This window comes from Nanorana parkeri, unplaced genomic scaffold (genome assembly GCF_000935625.1).
Source record: "Nanorana parkeri isolate BGI_ZX_2015 unplaced genomic scaffold, ASM93562v1 scaffold1008, whole genome shotgun sequence".
In the NCBI taxonomy this organism is placed as follows: Eukaryota; Metazoa; Chordata; class Amphibia; order Anura; family Dicroglossidae; genus Nanorana; species Nanorana parkeri.
Genome location: NW_017307276.1, coordinates 228587 through 243813, shown reverse-complemented (window position 1 = coordinate 243813; position 15227 = coordinate 228587). Strand labels below are relative to the sequence as shown.

The window sequence follows — 15227 nt, the reverse complement described above, 5'->3', positions numbered from 1 at the left end:
GTTTGAGCCCGATGAATCCTGGCATTGTCATCTTGGAATATGTCCGTGCCATCAGGGAAGAAAACAAAATCCATTGATTTAAGGGGCATAACGTTGGTGAACCTAGTCCTAGACTAATTATCTAGTGGAAGGCTCTTACCTATTTGCTTAGCTAAATCCAGGTGTGACTTTTTTGGGCCAAGCAGTGTATTTTTACACTTTCTTTGTTTTACTTTATGGCATACTAGAGGCATGCAGGTATACATAAGATAACTGCTTTTCATTTTATCACTTCTCAAAAGGAACAAATCATTGTTTCAATGAGCTGTAAGGGCACCAACAAATTTGTCCATGTCTGTACGTTTCGAATGGAACATTATTCTCTGATGTGTATGACCATCTTTGTACTGTAGATCTACACCTTCTGTTGGCCATGGTCAGGAGGGTCCAGGAGTGTTCACATTTGCTTAGTATGGCAGTCTCCTACAGTCAGATGGTATGGCAATTCCTTGAAGCTTCCTCAAACATACATCATTATTATGGAGCCTTGTAATGTGCTTATTGTAACATGACCCTGCATTGTTGTCACATGCTGGCTAGAATAACAACCATGAGGACACTACTAGCAATGGGGACTGATCCCTTTCTTCATAATTTGAAGTCCAAGGTTTGTATGACTACGATATCACTAAGCAAGAAAACAAGGGGTTAATAACCCCATTCATCTTGTACTTTACATTTTCCAGAAATTATTGTATTTTGGTTTCAGATTAGAACCCTCAAGCAAGTGTTTGAATTTGTGCCAAAATATGCATCTTTTCTAGTTTAGCTGTAGCTAAAACCGAATAGAAATTTATGGAAAACAGAGTAGACTATAATTCTTAAAGGACCATAATTCCCTTCAACATCATTTCACTACTTTGACTTGAATCAAGAACTTTGACGGTCAATGTCTCATTAACATCCCATATGATCACACAAAAAGGAAACTCTACAGCCACAAACAGATGAACAGCTGGGAAACAAGACTGTTTCTTTTACCATAGCCACTGAGTAACTATTTAAGTAGACCTCACATGAAAATGCAAGGAACACTATTTTGTTAGTAGTTAGGTAAGATAAAAATTGCCAGTAACAATAAAAAAAAATTTAAAAAACCTTTCCGTAGACCCTGCCTTATGTCCCACTCTACTAAGTTCTGGTGATGTCATTCATTTTCCCCAAGAGATTTCAAAGTTCACAAGAATGCACTGTCCAGGAGCGCAATCTTATGAAATTTGGGATTTTTTAATTATTATTATTATACAGGATTTATATAGCACCAACAGTTCGGGCAGCACTTTTCAAAATGGGGAGACAGTTCAGTTACAATTTCAAAAAAATGTGGTTAGGAGGGCCCTGCTCGTGAGAGCTTACAATCCAGTATATTGTAAGCATTTACAGAATTTCACAATGAGGCTGAAATATATCACTGGGTCTAGGCAAGTGGGCCAGAAACTGGCATCTAAGCTTACATAGTATTTGAGGTTGAATAAAGACACAGGTCCATCAAGGTGTGTGTAGGTGTGTGTGTTTTAAATTTTTTAATGGGGGAGGGGGCTACTAAAAAGTGGCTCCTTTTATATTGATGAATGGTCTATTTTACGTTCTCTATACGATGCAATATTTGAAGATTATTAAATCCTTACAATGCACACCTTTTTCAATACTAAACATTCTCAAAAGGCAGACTTCCTCTTGCTTTCTGTATTGCCCATTAACAGGAAGTAAGGGGGTAAAATTACTGCAATGACGACACAGACAAAAATAAGATTTTACTAGACAGAAGTAAAAGAACCTCTGTCTGCTGGTTGTTTTGCTTGCTGTGTCCACAAACTGTGTTTGTCATGCGTTACATTTCCGTGCGATGATGCTTCTGCTCTATCTCCCCTCTTAATTGTCTCTGCAGTCTTTCAGCATCCCATCTTCTTCGCGACTGTGTGCATTCTGCAGAATGCTTCACGGTACATTTCAAAAAGAAGCATATAACTGTGTTCTACATTGGAACAACACATACCAGCCTGCTCTGCTGTGTGATCATTTGTTATCATATGTTATTCTGAAAGCAAGACTGGTGTTTATCAAAGACATCACAAGTTCTTAATACATCAGCATAATAATATGCTCAACTCACTTTTAGGGTGCACACAATTCCTTACCTCAGTAAGGTAATCAGGTGTACCATTGAATTCTTTAAATATTCTCTTCCTCAACACACAAATAAGACTGAATAAATGTATTATATTTTATACGAATTATTAAAAAACATAAAAACACATGATTGTTACCTGTAGCAACATGTTAAGAGTGACACTAAACTCAGGAGTTCAATCTTAAAAATGCATTCAAGCACCTTAACTATTAACAAAAATGTATCTTATTTGTGTATCACTCGGCTGTAGATCCTCAAATCATCTCTCAATTGGTGCAGACACTGTCCTTCCTTCTGGAGGGTGGCTACTTTTATTCCCCATTGTCCCTGTGTGTGTTGTAAAGTAGTCACTGCTCCAAGCTCGCTCCTGTGATGGACTCCAATCTCAATACAATTTTAGTAAACCAAACATGTATCTGTAAAAAAACAAAACAAATCAAGGAAACTGGACTTGCTGTATTTTTCTTGAATACGTTTCGCTGGTCATCCGACTAGCTTTCTCCAGCGAAACATCTTCAAGAAAAATACCGCAAGTCCAGTTGCCTTAATTTAATTTTTTTCTTTTTTTTTTACAGACATACCATGACCTGGATGAATGAGAGCCTTCACAGACAAAAACTAAATGTGAGATTGTAGTCCATCACTGGAGCTTGGAACAGTGACTACTTTAAAACACACACAGCGATCATGGGAACAAAAGTAGCCACCCTCCAGAAGGAAGGACAGTGTCAGCACCAATTCAGAGATGATTTCAGGATCTACAGCTGAGTGATACACAAAAAAAAGGTACATTTTTGTTAATAGTTAGGGTACCGGAATACTTTTTTAAGAGTTGAGGATACCTCCTGAGTTTTGTGTCACATTAAGATTTTTTTAACCACTTAAGTACTAGTCTGTACTAGCACTTGTATATAGCTGATTAGTTAATGTTCATATAATCATGTACATACATACAATGCTGTCAAAAAAATGCTCCTGAGTTTAGTGTCACTTTAACATTACATTTTCTTATTTCCACTGGAATAATCCCCAGGAGCACTATAACTGGTAGATCTGCCCCACTGTTCCCTCCTCACATAACATCCACCCTGTAGGCCACATTCTTGGTCCACAAGTCTTTGGAAGAGGTTTAGAACTACTCAAAGAAGATTAAAAAAAACTTCAACTATTTATATTCTGGTTTCAGTTTTGTATTTTAATGGGACTATTACCTGAACAACTTCCGTGCCCTCAATTATCTTGCTGAAATAAGATACAGGTGGAAGATTGTTGGCGCTTCCTGGTATAATATATGATCTCTTTGGGCAGGCTAGATTCCAAAATCTGAGGATCAAAATGAAAACACATATCAGCAAAATGGCAACAGAAACTCACTCAGAATGCTTAACACAAAATTGCATGACTAGGCTTCCAAACAAGATGTACAGTATATGCTAAATGTTAAAATTTAGCTGATTTCATAAAGCAGTAGTGCTTGGCTGGAACTAGGCAAACTCCTAGGTACATTGAAGTGTAAAAGGAGGTATTTAATGGGCTGCATCTGTTATAGCTGGCCAACAATTTTTTTTCTTCATTGGCCATCTGACTTTACCACTGGAAAAAAATGTAAATGACAGGGCATAATATTATTGAGATTTCCGACTATGTCATCAATGATGGGGTGGGGAGTCCCCAGGGTTCTCCTAAAACCTACTGTATTTGTACACAAGGTGAGATAGTTACCGGTATTTTATTCACATTTTACGAAAACTTAAATGAAACCAACTGTTGCATGTCATTGTCTGTCATTTTGACATGTCTGGGCAACTATACAGGACTGACTGGTGTACATGGTCCTCTAAGGGAAGATGCTAATTCTTATTAACCCAACACTCATGTGTTCTTTGTCAAATCATATGCAGGCTTGTAGGACAATAACACCCAAGCAATGGCCCTTCATCTGCATGTTGTTCTCAACCAGCTATTTATCTCACCATGTACTTGCTATCCGTCCGAACAACCGCTCCATTAAATATTTACAAGCTGGCAGAAAACAGGCAGAATTTATGTTTTTTCTTATAGTTGGTGAACATGAATTGAAATTTCAGAAGATGGATCACAAGCTGACTTGGATTGCTAATGTGTGTTAAGTGAATATTGTAGGACATAATTTTGAATGATAGACCTGGAAAGAGCAGATGTTTTGGCAGACAGATCACTTGGCAGAGCAGATCTTTTGGCAGTCTGATGGACATTAAGGAGACTGCCAACTTTAAGGAAGTTTACACATACAGAGATTTAATTAATAAAGGAAATGCCAATGTCCCCACAATAAACTGTTTGAATATTAATTTCAACAGGAACTTGCTTTTCACATGGTTGGGTAACTGAAGTGTATATATGCACACAATGTATTGTATGAACATTGTCAACTTCTTGCAAATCAGCCTCATTGCGTCTATGTGCCTGCACCATTGATTTGTGTAATGAGCTATCATCAGTTACAAGCTTTTACTGATGCATTTTTTTTAAGTCCAGCTGTTCCTTTGTTTAAAAATTAAGTAAAACAGGGATGTACAAATCCCAGGAGCTCCGTGTGCTCCTTACAAATGACAGCTGCCTCCTAACTTTTGAATTTTTCTCTAGTCTAGTCTTGGAGCTGGAGAAGTATCCATACATGTACTTGTACTGAGTTTGGTACTTGGTATCTGAACATCCCTAGTTTTTATGTAATCTGAATTTTCTTCTGCAATGCAAGGGGGCTGGGTGGTTAATGTTGATCATGTTTAAAGAGGACCTTTACCCATATCTTAAAATAACAACAAACACACCTTTAGAATAGTTTAGTAATGACAATCGACAAGCACATACTTCTAGATAATTGCCGGCTTTGTATTCTTTGCATACCTTATTTCTCTTTTCTTCTCCCAGTTTTTTGACAGTGGTCATTTTTACTAAGGGCAGATTACTAGATCTCATTTTACTTCCTGTAACATGTGACTAGGACATGTGACCATGCACATCATCTCAGGGGAGGAACATGCCTTTCCCTGAGTTTACAGATGAGATTACAGATGTAACGCTTTGGCATACTACGTGGACCAGGCAGTAGATGAACTCTATTCGTAAGTAAGTGAAAAACAAGTTTGTTTAACTAATGAATGTAGAATTAATTTATATCAGAATGCAAAGCTGCACGCTGATGTGATTTTTAGAGAAACGGGGTAAAGGTCCACTTTACCCCTATCTGTACTGTGCTGGCAGATCCCATTATCAGTTGCAAATTAGATTTGACCTAACAAAGGGTTAAAGATTGTATGTTAATAAGACACAGCTCAGAGTGTCCCTATTCTTTCTATGGGGACAGGCAGAGTTCCTTCTCATTTAAAATAGTAGAGGTTGCCATCTGTCCGAAAGCTTGTTCCATGGAGACATCTAAAAGGTATTATTTTAAGGTATGCTGTGTGAATAGGAACACATAACAAACCTATAGAGAGGTTTTCTCAATTTAGAAAAGCAAAAGTGGAAACACACTTTAAGGCACCCACAGATGTGGGATGGTTGTAGCTTGATCTAGCTAAATATACTTGGTTTGAAGTCTATGACATCTTTGTAGGCATTTTGCCTAAGGAGCAGAACATTTATTGACTGATCTGATGGGAAAGATAAAGCATTTCAATTGAATTTTCTCAGTCAACTGCCACTGTTCTTTCAACATTACTCCAACACTAGTGTTTTTTTTAAGCAAGACCCCTTGGCCGATACAGGCATGCATGTTTATGCACTGATTAAGTTATCATTTCATCATTGCATCTATTTGATGTAAAAAAATTCAATTTTACAAATAAGTGATCCTGAAACAATGTGAGTAATGCTTACCTAATTTTCATGTCAGAACCTGCAGTCAATAATATGGGGTTTCCATCTGCTGGACTGCAGTAAATCCCATGAACACTGTGAGGTGAGGGCTGTTAATAAAAATAAAAAAAAATCACTGCAACACTGTATTGCATCACAACATCACGAAAATAATGGTCATGCATTCTTTTTTGATGGTATGTACTGTTGTATGGCGGAACCTCATGAACAACTGTGCTGAGATGCGTCTCCCCTAAGACAGAACCTAAGTATATTTTGTAAAGTATTTTTATAGTTATAAAAAACACACCCATGGGTAGGATCTTCCAACAAAAGTTAGGTTTTAGTATAAGCTTCCACACACAAGAAGAAAAAGAAAACCTTGGTCTATCCTTTGCAAAAGGTGTGCGTTTGATGTAAGATACTCAAAATAAGCAATCTCAAAAACAACACAGGACCAGAAAGCTCTCATTAATATAACCAGTTATGGTACAATGCAATACTAGCAGGTTTTAGAAACATCCATTAGAGGTGAACCGCGATTAAAGCAAACTAGTGCTTTAAACATGCAGGACAAAGAAACAAGATGACTTTAATGACCTCCTCTCCAGCATTACAAACTTAGCTTTCCTTCAATTCCCTATCGCTTTCTTCAACCAGCAAAAATATACCCAGGACTTCAGATTGTGAAGAAGAATAGGACTTACTCTCATTTCAGCACAGGTGCTTGGTGATTGGCCCAGAGCTGTCACATGCAGGAAGAAAATGCTCAGTCTGGTGTAAGCACCGGCTACAGAGAATAAGAGTCTCAACAAGGCTCTCTAAAGGGCTGAACTAAATGGCGAGGGAGCAAAGGAAAGTATGTGCTGTAGGGAGGGGGATGCTAGCAAGAAGGGGGAAATGAGCAAAGCACAGGTTTGCTTTAACTATGATTTTTTTTAATATTAAGATTCTTTATTAAGATTTTTATAAATAAATTAGCCTTCTTGTCTTTTGTAAAATGAAATTAAAGTAATGCTATAACAGGTTGTTATAATACAACACAGGCCATCGCGAATTATAATAAATAAGATATTTCCTATGCTTTCTGGTCCAGCTCAGCATTAGCAGAAGCTAATTGTAGACTGTGTTCTTTTAATTGTTATGAAGGACAGATTGTATTCAAATCCATTGCACTCATATCCATAATTAGTCTTTGTGATGATTGTTATGATGACTAATAAAATATTCAGACAAAATAAACTAGATGGCAGAAAGGAATCATTACGTTACGGCTAAGTCTTTCACTTGTATGTACATTGGGGGTACTATGTAATGGAACAATACAGATGGCCCAGCTGTTTGCCTAAAATAGGACATATCTGCTTGTGGTGGTTTGTTCATTAACCCCTTCGTGACTAAGTGCCCAAATGAATGATCACATACACTATTTGGGGAGGTGAAATGCTGAGAATCAGCGGTTACCATTCACTAATGGATACCTCAGTATTGAAGCATCCATTAATTAGTTAAGCTTTTTCAGACACCCGATTCCTGATGTCTGACAATGATAGCAGTGCAGTATTTACCGCACTTGCTGTCACTGTTTGACAGCTAGTACAGATCGGGATCCTGATGTTTAACAGCTTTTTTCTACAATGTTTCAGAATAGAAAGCTACATGCTTCTATTCTGAAACAATTTCGCAGAAACGATCAGAAGCCTTTAGTGACACTGATCCTGAAATGCTGTCAGGATCAGTGTCACTAAGATTGAAAAAAATGAATTAAACTATCAAACAGTCATAGTGAGATCAATACACAATGACTGCTTAATATAATTGGAAATAAATGAAAGTATAAAAAAATTGTGTAAAAAAATAAATGTAAAAATAAATTATATATACTTTTTTTTAAACTTTTTTTTAACTATCATTATTATAAAAATTAACCCCTTACAATTAAAATCTGCAGCGACGCTGCAGATTTGTTTTTGACCCTAGGGACTAATTTTTTTTATTCAACCTCCCTCACGACAGCGATGTTCAAAGTATGTAGCTGCCACTAAGTGTGAGCAAAAAAAATGATTAAATAAATAATTAGTACAAACATTCATTATCAAGCATATAGGATATAATACATACCTGCATTTCTGAGAGTGGTGGAGCATTGCTAGCCCACAGAGTGAACCGTCTGTCTCCTGTCTCCATGTCCCACATAGAGACTTCATTATTGCCTTGAACAGCTACATTATAACAGCAAAGAACTGTAATTACTAATCTGTTTTTCTAAAAGAAGAATCGTCACTGCACTAAAGTCTACATGCATATCACAAATATTCATTTTGTAAAGGGCTGTGTAAACTGTTGGTGCTATATAAATACTGTTTCCTTTTCTTTTTTAATAATCATGCTGATACTATAAATGAATAATCAATACACCGATGCCATTCTTTAAAATGTGGCAACACATGCCAGTACGTTAATTCAACAACTGTAAAATTAAAAGTAGAAAACGTTTCTATACCCACCCTATATTATCTTCAGATAAGGCTATTTATACACATGACTTGAAGAATATCTGGCAATTGTTGTTCATTACCCATCTTGTGTTCATATCATGCATATGTTTACATGCTTCTGATGAATTTATGTAAATTATTCATCAATTTATTTATTTATTTTTTTTGTATCATCCAAATCATGTCTTTACTATGCTATATGACTGAATCATGAAATCAATGAGTGGTTTTTGGTGGTACCGTACATATCTATTAGGATATGCGCATCCCTATTTTAAATGTATGGTCTTTTTTACTATGTGTGTACTCAATAAAATAATATTTTTTATATGAAGCAATTTTGTGGTTGATTGGATCTGTCATTTGGTGCCAATAAAGCCCCACTTACCCTTATGCTTTGATTGTAAAATTAAAGTACAAATCCAGCCAAAATAACAATCGAATAATAGCCTAATTAAATGATAAAAAGCTGGTTTTGTTCCAATGTTCACTTTCAATCCACTTTCAATTCACTCTCCCCTGCAGTACTTATTTTCTGACACAAGATGCTGTCAGTCTGATGGCAAGTATAGTTCAACCCACTTCCTAAGCCTGTTTGGACTGAACAGTAAATACAGAAGCAGAACAGTGATGAGCACACCTCTCTGTCACTGATTTTTCCTCCCATCAGCGCGCACTCCTTGTCAGCAAATGAATTGATTGGCTCTTTATACTGCTTCTGCCTCTTACACTTCAGCCCTGCTGAACATGGACTGCAGGGTGCTGATGCCAGGTAAAATTAATGTACTTACATACATTTAATGATGAATTATTGATTAATGAGCTGGTTTAATTTGCATCTATTATATCTGCCTAGAGTTCAGCTTTAACAAATAAAAAAAAACTAGTGGGGAGCTATTATAAAAGGATATTAAAATGTTTAAATGTGAACCATTTCTGATCCCACTCTCTTTGGCAACAGAAGCAATATTGTGTCCCTTCCCGCTGTTGCTTCTATTAACTAAGCAAACTAAAGACTTACTTCTGAAATATATCACCGCTTCTCAATGAATAGGCTACATTAGAACAAGCAGCTAGCACTGTAGGTGAAACTATTAGTCAGGCATTAAACTGGTGCTTTTTTGGCAGGCATGTGGCCTTCTTGCTCCTTTTTCTTGCAGCTTTCAGTACTTTTAAAGATTTTAAACTAAATGAGGACCAAGTTTTTACAGTAGGTTATTAAAGTGACACTAAACTCAAGGGTTAAATCTTAAAAATGCATTCAAGTGCCCTAACTATTAACAAAAATGTATCTTATTTGTACATCACTCAGTTGTAGATCCTCAAATCATCTCTGAATTGGTGCCAACACTGTCCTTCCTTCTGGAGGGTGGCTACTTGTGTTCCCCATGGTCCCTGTGTGTGCTGTAAAGTAGCCACCGCTCCAAGCTCGCTCCCGTGATAGACTGCAATCTCAATACAAATTAGTAAACTAAACATGAGGTTGTAGGTTAGAGTGGAATAACAGTGTCAGCACTAATTCAGAGATGATTTGAGGATCTACAGCCCAGTGATGCACAATTCTGTTGATAGTTAAGGTACTTGAAGGAATTTGTAAGATTTAACTCCTGAATTTAGTGTCACTTTAAGCCTATCTCCAAAGTAGTCCAAAAAAATGCTTTTGACACCTTAATCAGGGTTAAAAATTAAAATGTTGCAATCCACAAAAAAATTACTAATTAAAGTCAAACAAAAGTTTTAAAACATGTTAGTTGGGGAGAAAAAATGCTGTGAAACAAATAATATAGTCTTACTGTTGTATGTTGCTAAATGGCTTCAGCTGCAGAAAGTACCGCTGATCTTTGCATAGAAGCAGTGGACTCTCTGAAGCAGTTGGACACATTCCCGCTGAATCAGTCTTGACTTCAGCTTTAAACTTTAGTGAACTTGTCAATGTCAGCGATGGAACTGTGCTATTATACTGTACAGTAAATGTGATTAGACATTTAATTTCCAGGAGAGTTCAACAGGGCAACATATGTTCCCTTAACTCCAGCACAATGTTATGCTTGACCTTCTGATTGTATAAATGCCAAATTACATTCAGGAAATTAAAATCAAAAAGCATGAATGCCAGAATATTTATTTGATAATCACAGGAACTATTTAGACAGTCGATTTTCAAACATGACCTTGGAAAATCCGCAGAGGTTCACTGGTTTTCTTAAAATGAAAGACTAGTAATTATTTAATCCTTAACACCTTCATGGCTAGACATTTTTTTTAATATAGGCTTTATTTGGAAGTCTTATTAGGAAATGGGCTATATTTTCTCAATAATTAGTTCCTTCACAACAATCAGAGCTGGGTTCAATTATGTGAGCCATAGCCAGGCTTTATTGTGCTGTCTCCATGACCACAAATCTTTAGAGGGGAACAGTTTTGCATATCTCTTTCTTTCTCAAAGAAAATGAGTAATTTAAATACAGTGAAAGCTGAACTTCAGACCGATATAAAAAACACCATCAAAGCAGTTGAGCATTCTATTGATAATACATATATTTTTATAGAAGTACTTGACTCTGTCTTGATATCAGCCTCCTGTCATCCCCTGTATAGCAGCATTGAAATAGGAAGGTGCCGCACTAGGATCAATTCTGACTCTGCTGAAAGCACAAGTGTTAACAGGAAATGCTGGAAGATGGAGAGAGCAGAGAGAGTGCACAGTGTATGGGTTGAAATAAAAGCCCTACATTTTCTGCAGATCTATACCGCAATAGCTTAGCAACGCTGCATGGGATTTCAGTGCAGCAAAGGCAGTGTTGTCAGCTCAATAAAGAGAATTAGGAGCTCACTAGATTACTGGCAGGATCAACATGTATTTTTGTGTACTTGCAGTGTTTTAAAAGAGACAAAACTGATCTACTGCATATATTTTTTATTTTATTTTGCACTTTAATTGAAGAAAAAGGGTTGTGTGCTCCCCTTTCTCCCCGTGTTTTAGGACATCACTCTGAAAACTTTTCAATCTGAATGCATAGCTAGGTGACTTTTCAATGAAGGGCTAACTAAAAACTGCTCAATTTGCTTTCAGAACACTGAAGCTGAGAGTAATTCGTTTTCTAGAGTGAGGTCACCTCCCTAGAGTCACCCTGACCAATAGACAGTCCAACCAACTCTGAAAGTCGCTTGCATATTAGTTGAACACATGGAAGGGAATTTATCAAAACTGGAGCAGACATAATCTGGAGCAGTTGCCCAGGGCAACCAATCAGCTGCTCTCTCTTCAGTCCTTCAGTCTGTTCAGTTAAGATGTGAAAATGAAAAAAGAGAAGCCGATTGGTTGCCATGCACAGCTTGTTCGGTTTTTGTCTGCTCCAGTTTTGACAAATTCCCCTCATGGCGTTTATAACGCTCCAATCCAAGCAGGCGGGGTGTACAAAGAGCATGGAATATTTGAACAAATACGCAGGATATTGGAAAATGTGTACAGAACTGGGGATTTATTAAGCTGACCAAACTGAAAAATTAGCTCATGGTGGAATATATATTGCAGAATTTAACATATGATTCTGACCATATAACAATTGTTTTTGGAAATAAATGAAGGAAGCTATTCAAACCAGAAAATGATTACAGGTGAAATTGTATATAAATGTCACAGCAGAGAGCACATACCTGCGATCACCCAGGACTGATACATTGTGTGCATGCTCAAAGGATGCATGAGGAGGCGTCGAATCCTTGCCCGTGCTGGATGAGTATGACTGGAGATTGGTAACTGGAACCTCATATCCCAGCATGCCATGGTTCCACTGCTAGTGCCTTACACAAGAAAACAAAACTATGTAGCCATGAAATAAGAAAGATTTATTACAGGCACAAACATCCATAGTGTACCTCACAAGAATATATATTGTCTAAAGTTGTACATTACTGTACAGTAAACTATTGCAACCATACAAGTCCCGCTGATCCAGTGGAAAATAACAGCGGTCTGAAAGCCACACATGATATCATGGAAAAGGAATGTAGACCAGCGTTTCTCAACCTTTTTTATGACATCCTTTAACTGCATGTAAAATCTCAAGGCACCCCAGTCTAAAAATGTAAAAAAACATAAATGTACAAAACCTATACCAGACCTTATGCTAGATAGGGGTCTGGTATGGATATTAAAGCGGGCCTTTACCCATATCTTTAACATAACAGCAAACACGCAGTTAGAAATGTTTAGTAATGACAAGGTACAAACACATACTTTAGATAATTTCCGGCGTTGTACTCTTTGCATACTTTATTTCTCTTTTCTTCCCCAGTCTTCTGGCAGTGGCCATGTTTACTAAGGGCAGGTTACTAGCTCTCCATTTACTTCCTGGATTTCTGGCACATGTGACCATGCCCATCATCTCAGGGGAGGAAAATGCCTTTCCCTAAGATCTTGTGAGATTATAGATGCCTTTCAAAGCAGGAAGTGAATGTTCTGCAATTGTAAGTATTTCATAATCACAGCATTTTACACCTGACATGTCTCTCTTATTATTAATCATCATACATAGAGGGATGCATTGGTAGAATTTGATTTTTGAGTGTAAAGGTCCACTTTAAGGGGAAAACCCACACAAAAACTCAAAGATTCCCCTTCACATCAGAGTCCCTTCCATTTCACATCAGAAGCCCCCCTACTCATGAGGATCCCCATCACATCTAAGCCCCTTTCTTTCACATTCGGAGCCCTTTTTCATTAGCAACATGTGTTTACATGGTGATGGTGGCAGGCTCACCTGCACCATGGAAATGCATGATGCTGTGCGAAAATTTGAAGGCACCCTGGTTGAGAATGGCTGATGCAGATATAAAAATGAGGGATGCACAGATACTTTTCGAGTACCAGTGCAGATACTTGGCATTTTCATGAGAACTACCAGGGTTTCAGCGGTTGCAGCTGGGACCTGGCTCTGGTGCTCGATCACTGTCCCGAAATCATTAGTCTGTATTGTTTTAGAAAAACTGTCACATGACAATAAACAAAAATGTATCAGTATTTGTAAGTACTCGGCAAGTACCAGTACTCATACTCGCAAAACTGGTATCTGTGCATCCCTTTATTTATATTTATAAAAACAAAATCGTACATTAAAACAGAGATGTAGAAATCCCAGGAGCTCTGTGTGCTCCTTAAAAATGACAGCTGCCTCCTAATTATTGAATTTTCTTCTAGTGTAGTCTTGGAGCTCAAAAGTATCGGTACATGTACTCGTACTTGTACCGAGTACAGTACTTGGTATCTGTGCAACCCTAATAAAAATAGAAGATAATGCTAAAACCATATAGAGAACAGTGGGCTATTTATATGTGTAGGTGACGGAAGTGATGGAAACCCATAAAGTAAGCCAGTCTAGCCTGGGAAATGTGTTTTATATGAATGTAGTTTATGTTAGACAAACCTACAAGACTTTACTCCAGTAAATGTGCCTGTGTAGACCTCCCCTATGATTGCGACCACCATCCCTGTCCAATATTTTGCATATTCTGACTAAACAAAATGAAGTATGTTATAATTATAAATAAGTAGCTATAATACTGGGGTAGGCAACCTCGGCACATTAGCTGTGATGAAACTACAAATCCCATTATGCATCTGTCTCTGGGAGTCATGCCTGCTGCTGTCAGAGTCTTGCAATGCGTTGTTTTATTTTGTTTTGGATAGAATAGGAAAGGGTATAACCGGAATTTAAAACTTAACAGAAATTGTAATTCATCCCTATTCTATCAAAAAAAGAAATATTTGCTGGTTTTAGGATTTAATCCTAGTTGATACATAAACACAGGAAGTAGCCTTACCAATACACAGCCAGCACTGGTGAATATCTACTGCAAATGAAGTTATGAGTCCTAAGCGCAGGTCATGTTTCAGAGTCCAGGCGTTAGTGTTAGATCTCAGATCCCAGCCTACCAATGACCCATTAACTGTAGCATAGGCGAGCACAGACTGGGATCCCGAATTGAACTGATGCATATCCACAACACAGCCATCCTCTACTAGATCCAGTGACCTAGGCAATGAAAGAAAACAGAGTTTAATGTTGCAGAAGATCTTCCTTTTATACATAAATCAAAGACAAAAATGTTGACCTACGGCACGTTTAAGGTGTCATTTTAGTTATTAAAGAAGATATACAGTATGCACAAAAAAAAAAAATAGGATTTTGGTACTCACCGTAAAATCCTTTTCTCTCCGTTCATTGAAGGACACAGGGAACAGATCGGAGATCCTGTACTGTAGGGTAATATCGCCACCTGCAGGAGAAGGACGCTAGGCACAAAACTAAAGACCAATCCCAGCCTAGGGGCGGCCCCTGCCGGTGGCCAAAACCCCCCACCTGCTGACAAGTCTCCAGTTCAGTAACAAGCAGTAAAGGAGTACACACCCATATAGAGGGGCGGGCCCTGTGTCCTTCAATGAACGGAGAGAAAAGGATTTTACGGTGAGTACCAAAATCCTATTTTCTCTCCCGTTCATTGAAGGACACAGGGAACAGATCGGAGATCCTGTACTGTAGGGACGTCACAGAGCAGTACCAAAAAAGAGGGGTGGGCCAACAGAAACAACAAACCCAACTTAAAACAAAAAAATCCCCTCAAACGGCCGCCTGCAACACTTTGCGTCCCAAACCAGCATCCGCAGATGCCAAAACATCCACCTTATAAAACTTGGCAAAGGTGTGAACAGAAGACCAAGT

General features: G+C 37.8%; 1 protein-coding gene across 1 annotated transcript in view; it reads right to left on the bottom strand.

The window, feature by feature from the left end:
• The window catches only part of PIK3R4 (phosphoinositide-3-kinase regulatory subunit 4), a 60505-nt gene that overhangs the window by 5483 nt on the left and 39795 nt on the right, over window positions 1–15227 (bottom strand). The window contains exons 15-19 of the mRNA XM_018567114.1: window positions 14329–14540; window positions 12163–12309; window positions 8129–8229; window positions 6029–6117; window positions 3382–3493 (exon numbers count right to left, since the gene is read on the bottom strand). Of these exons, the coding sequence (XP_018422616.1) occupies window positions 3382–3493; window positions 6029–6117; window positions 8129–8229; window positions 12163–12309; window positions 14329–14540 (661 nt within the window). The remainder of the gene's footprint in view (window positions 1–3381; window positions 3494–6028; window positions 6118–8128; window positions 8230–12162; window positions 12310–14328; window positions 14541–15227) is intronic.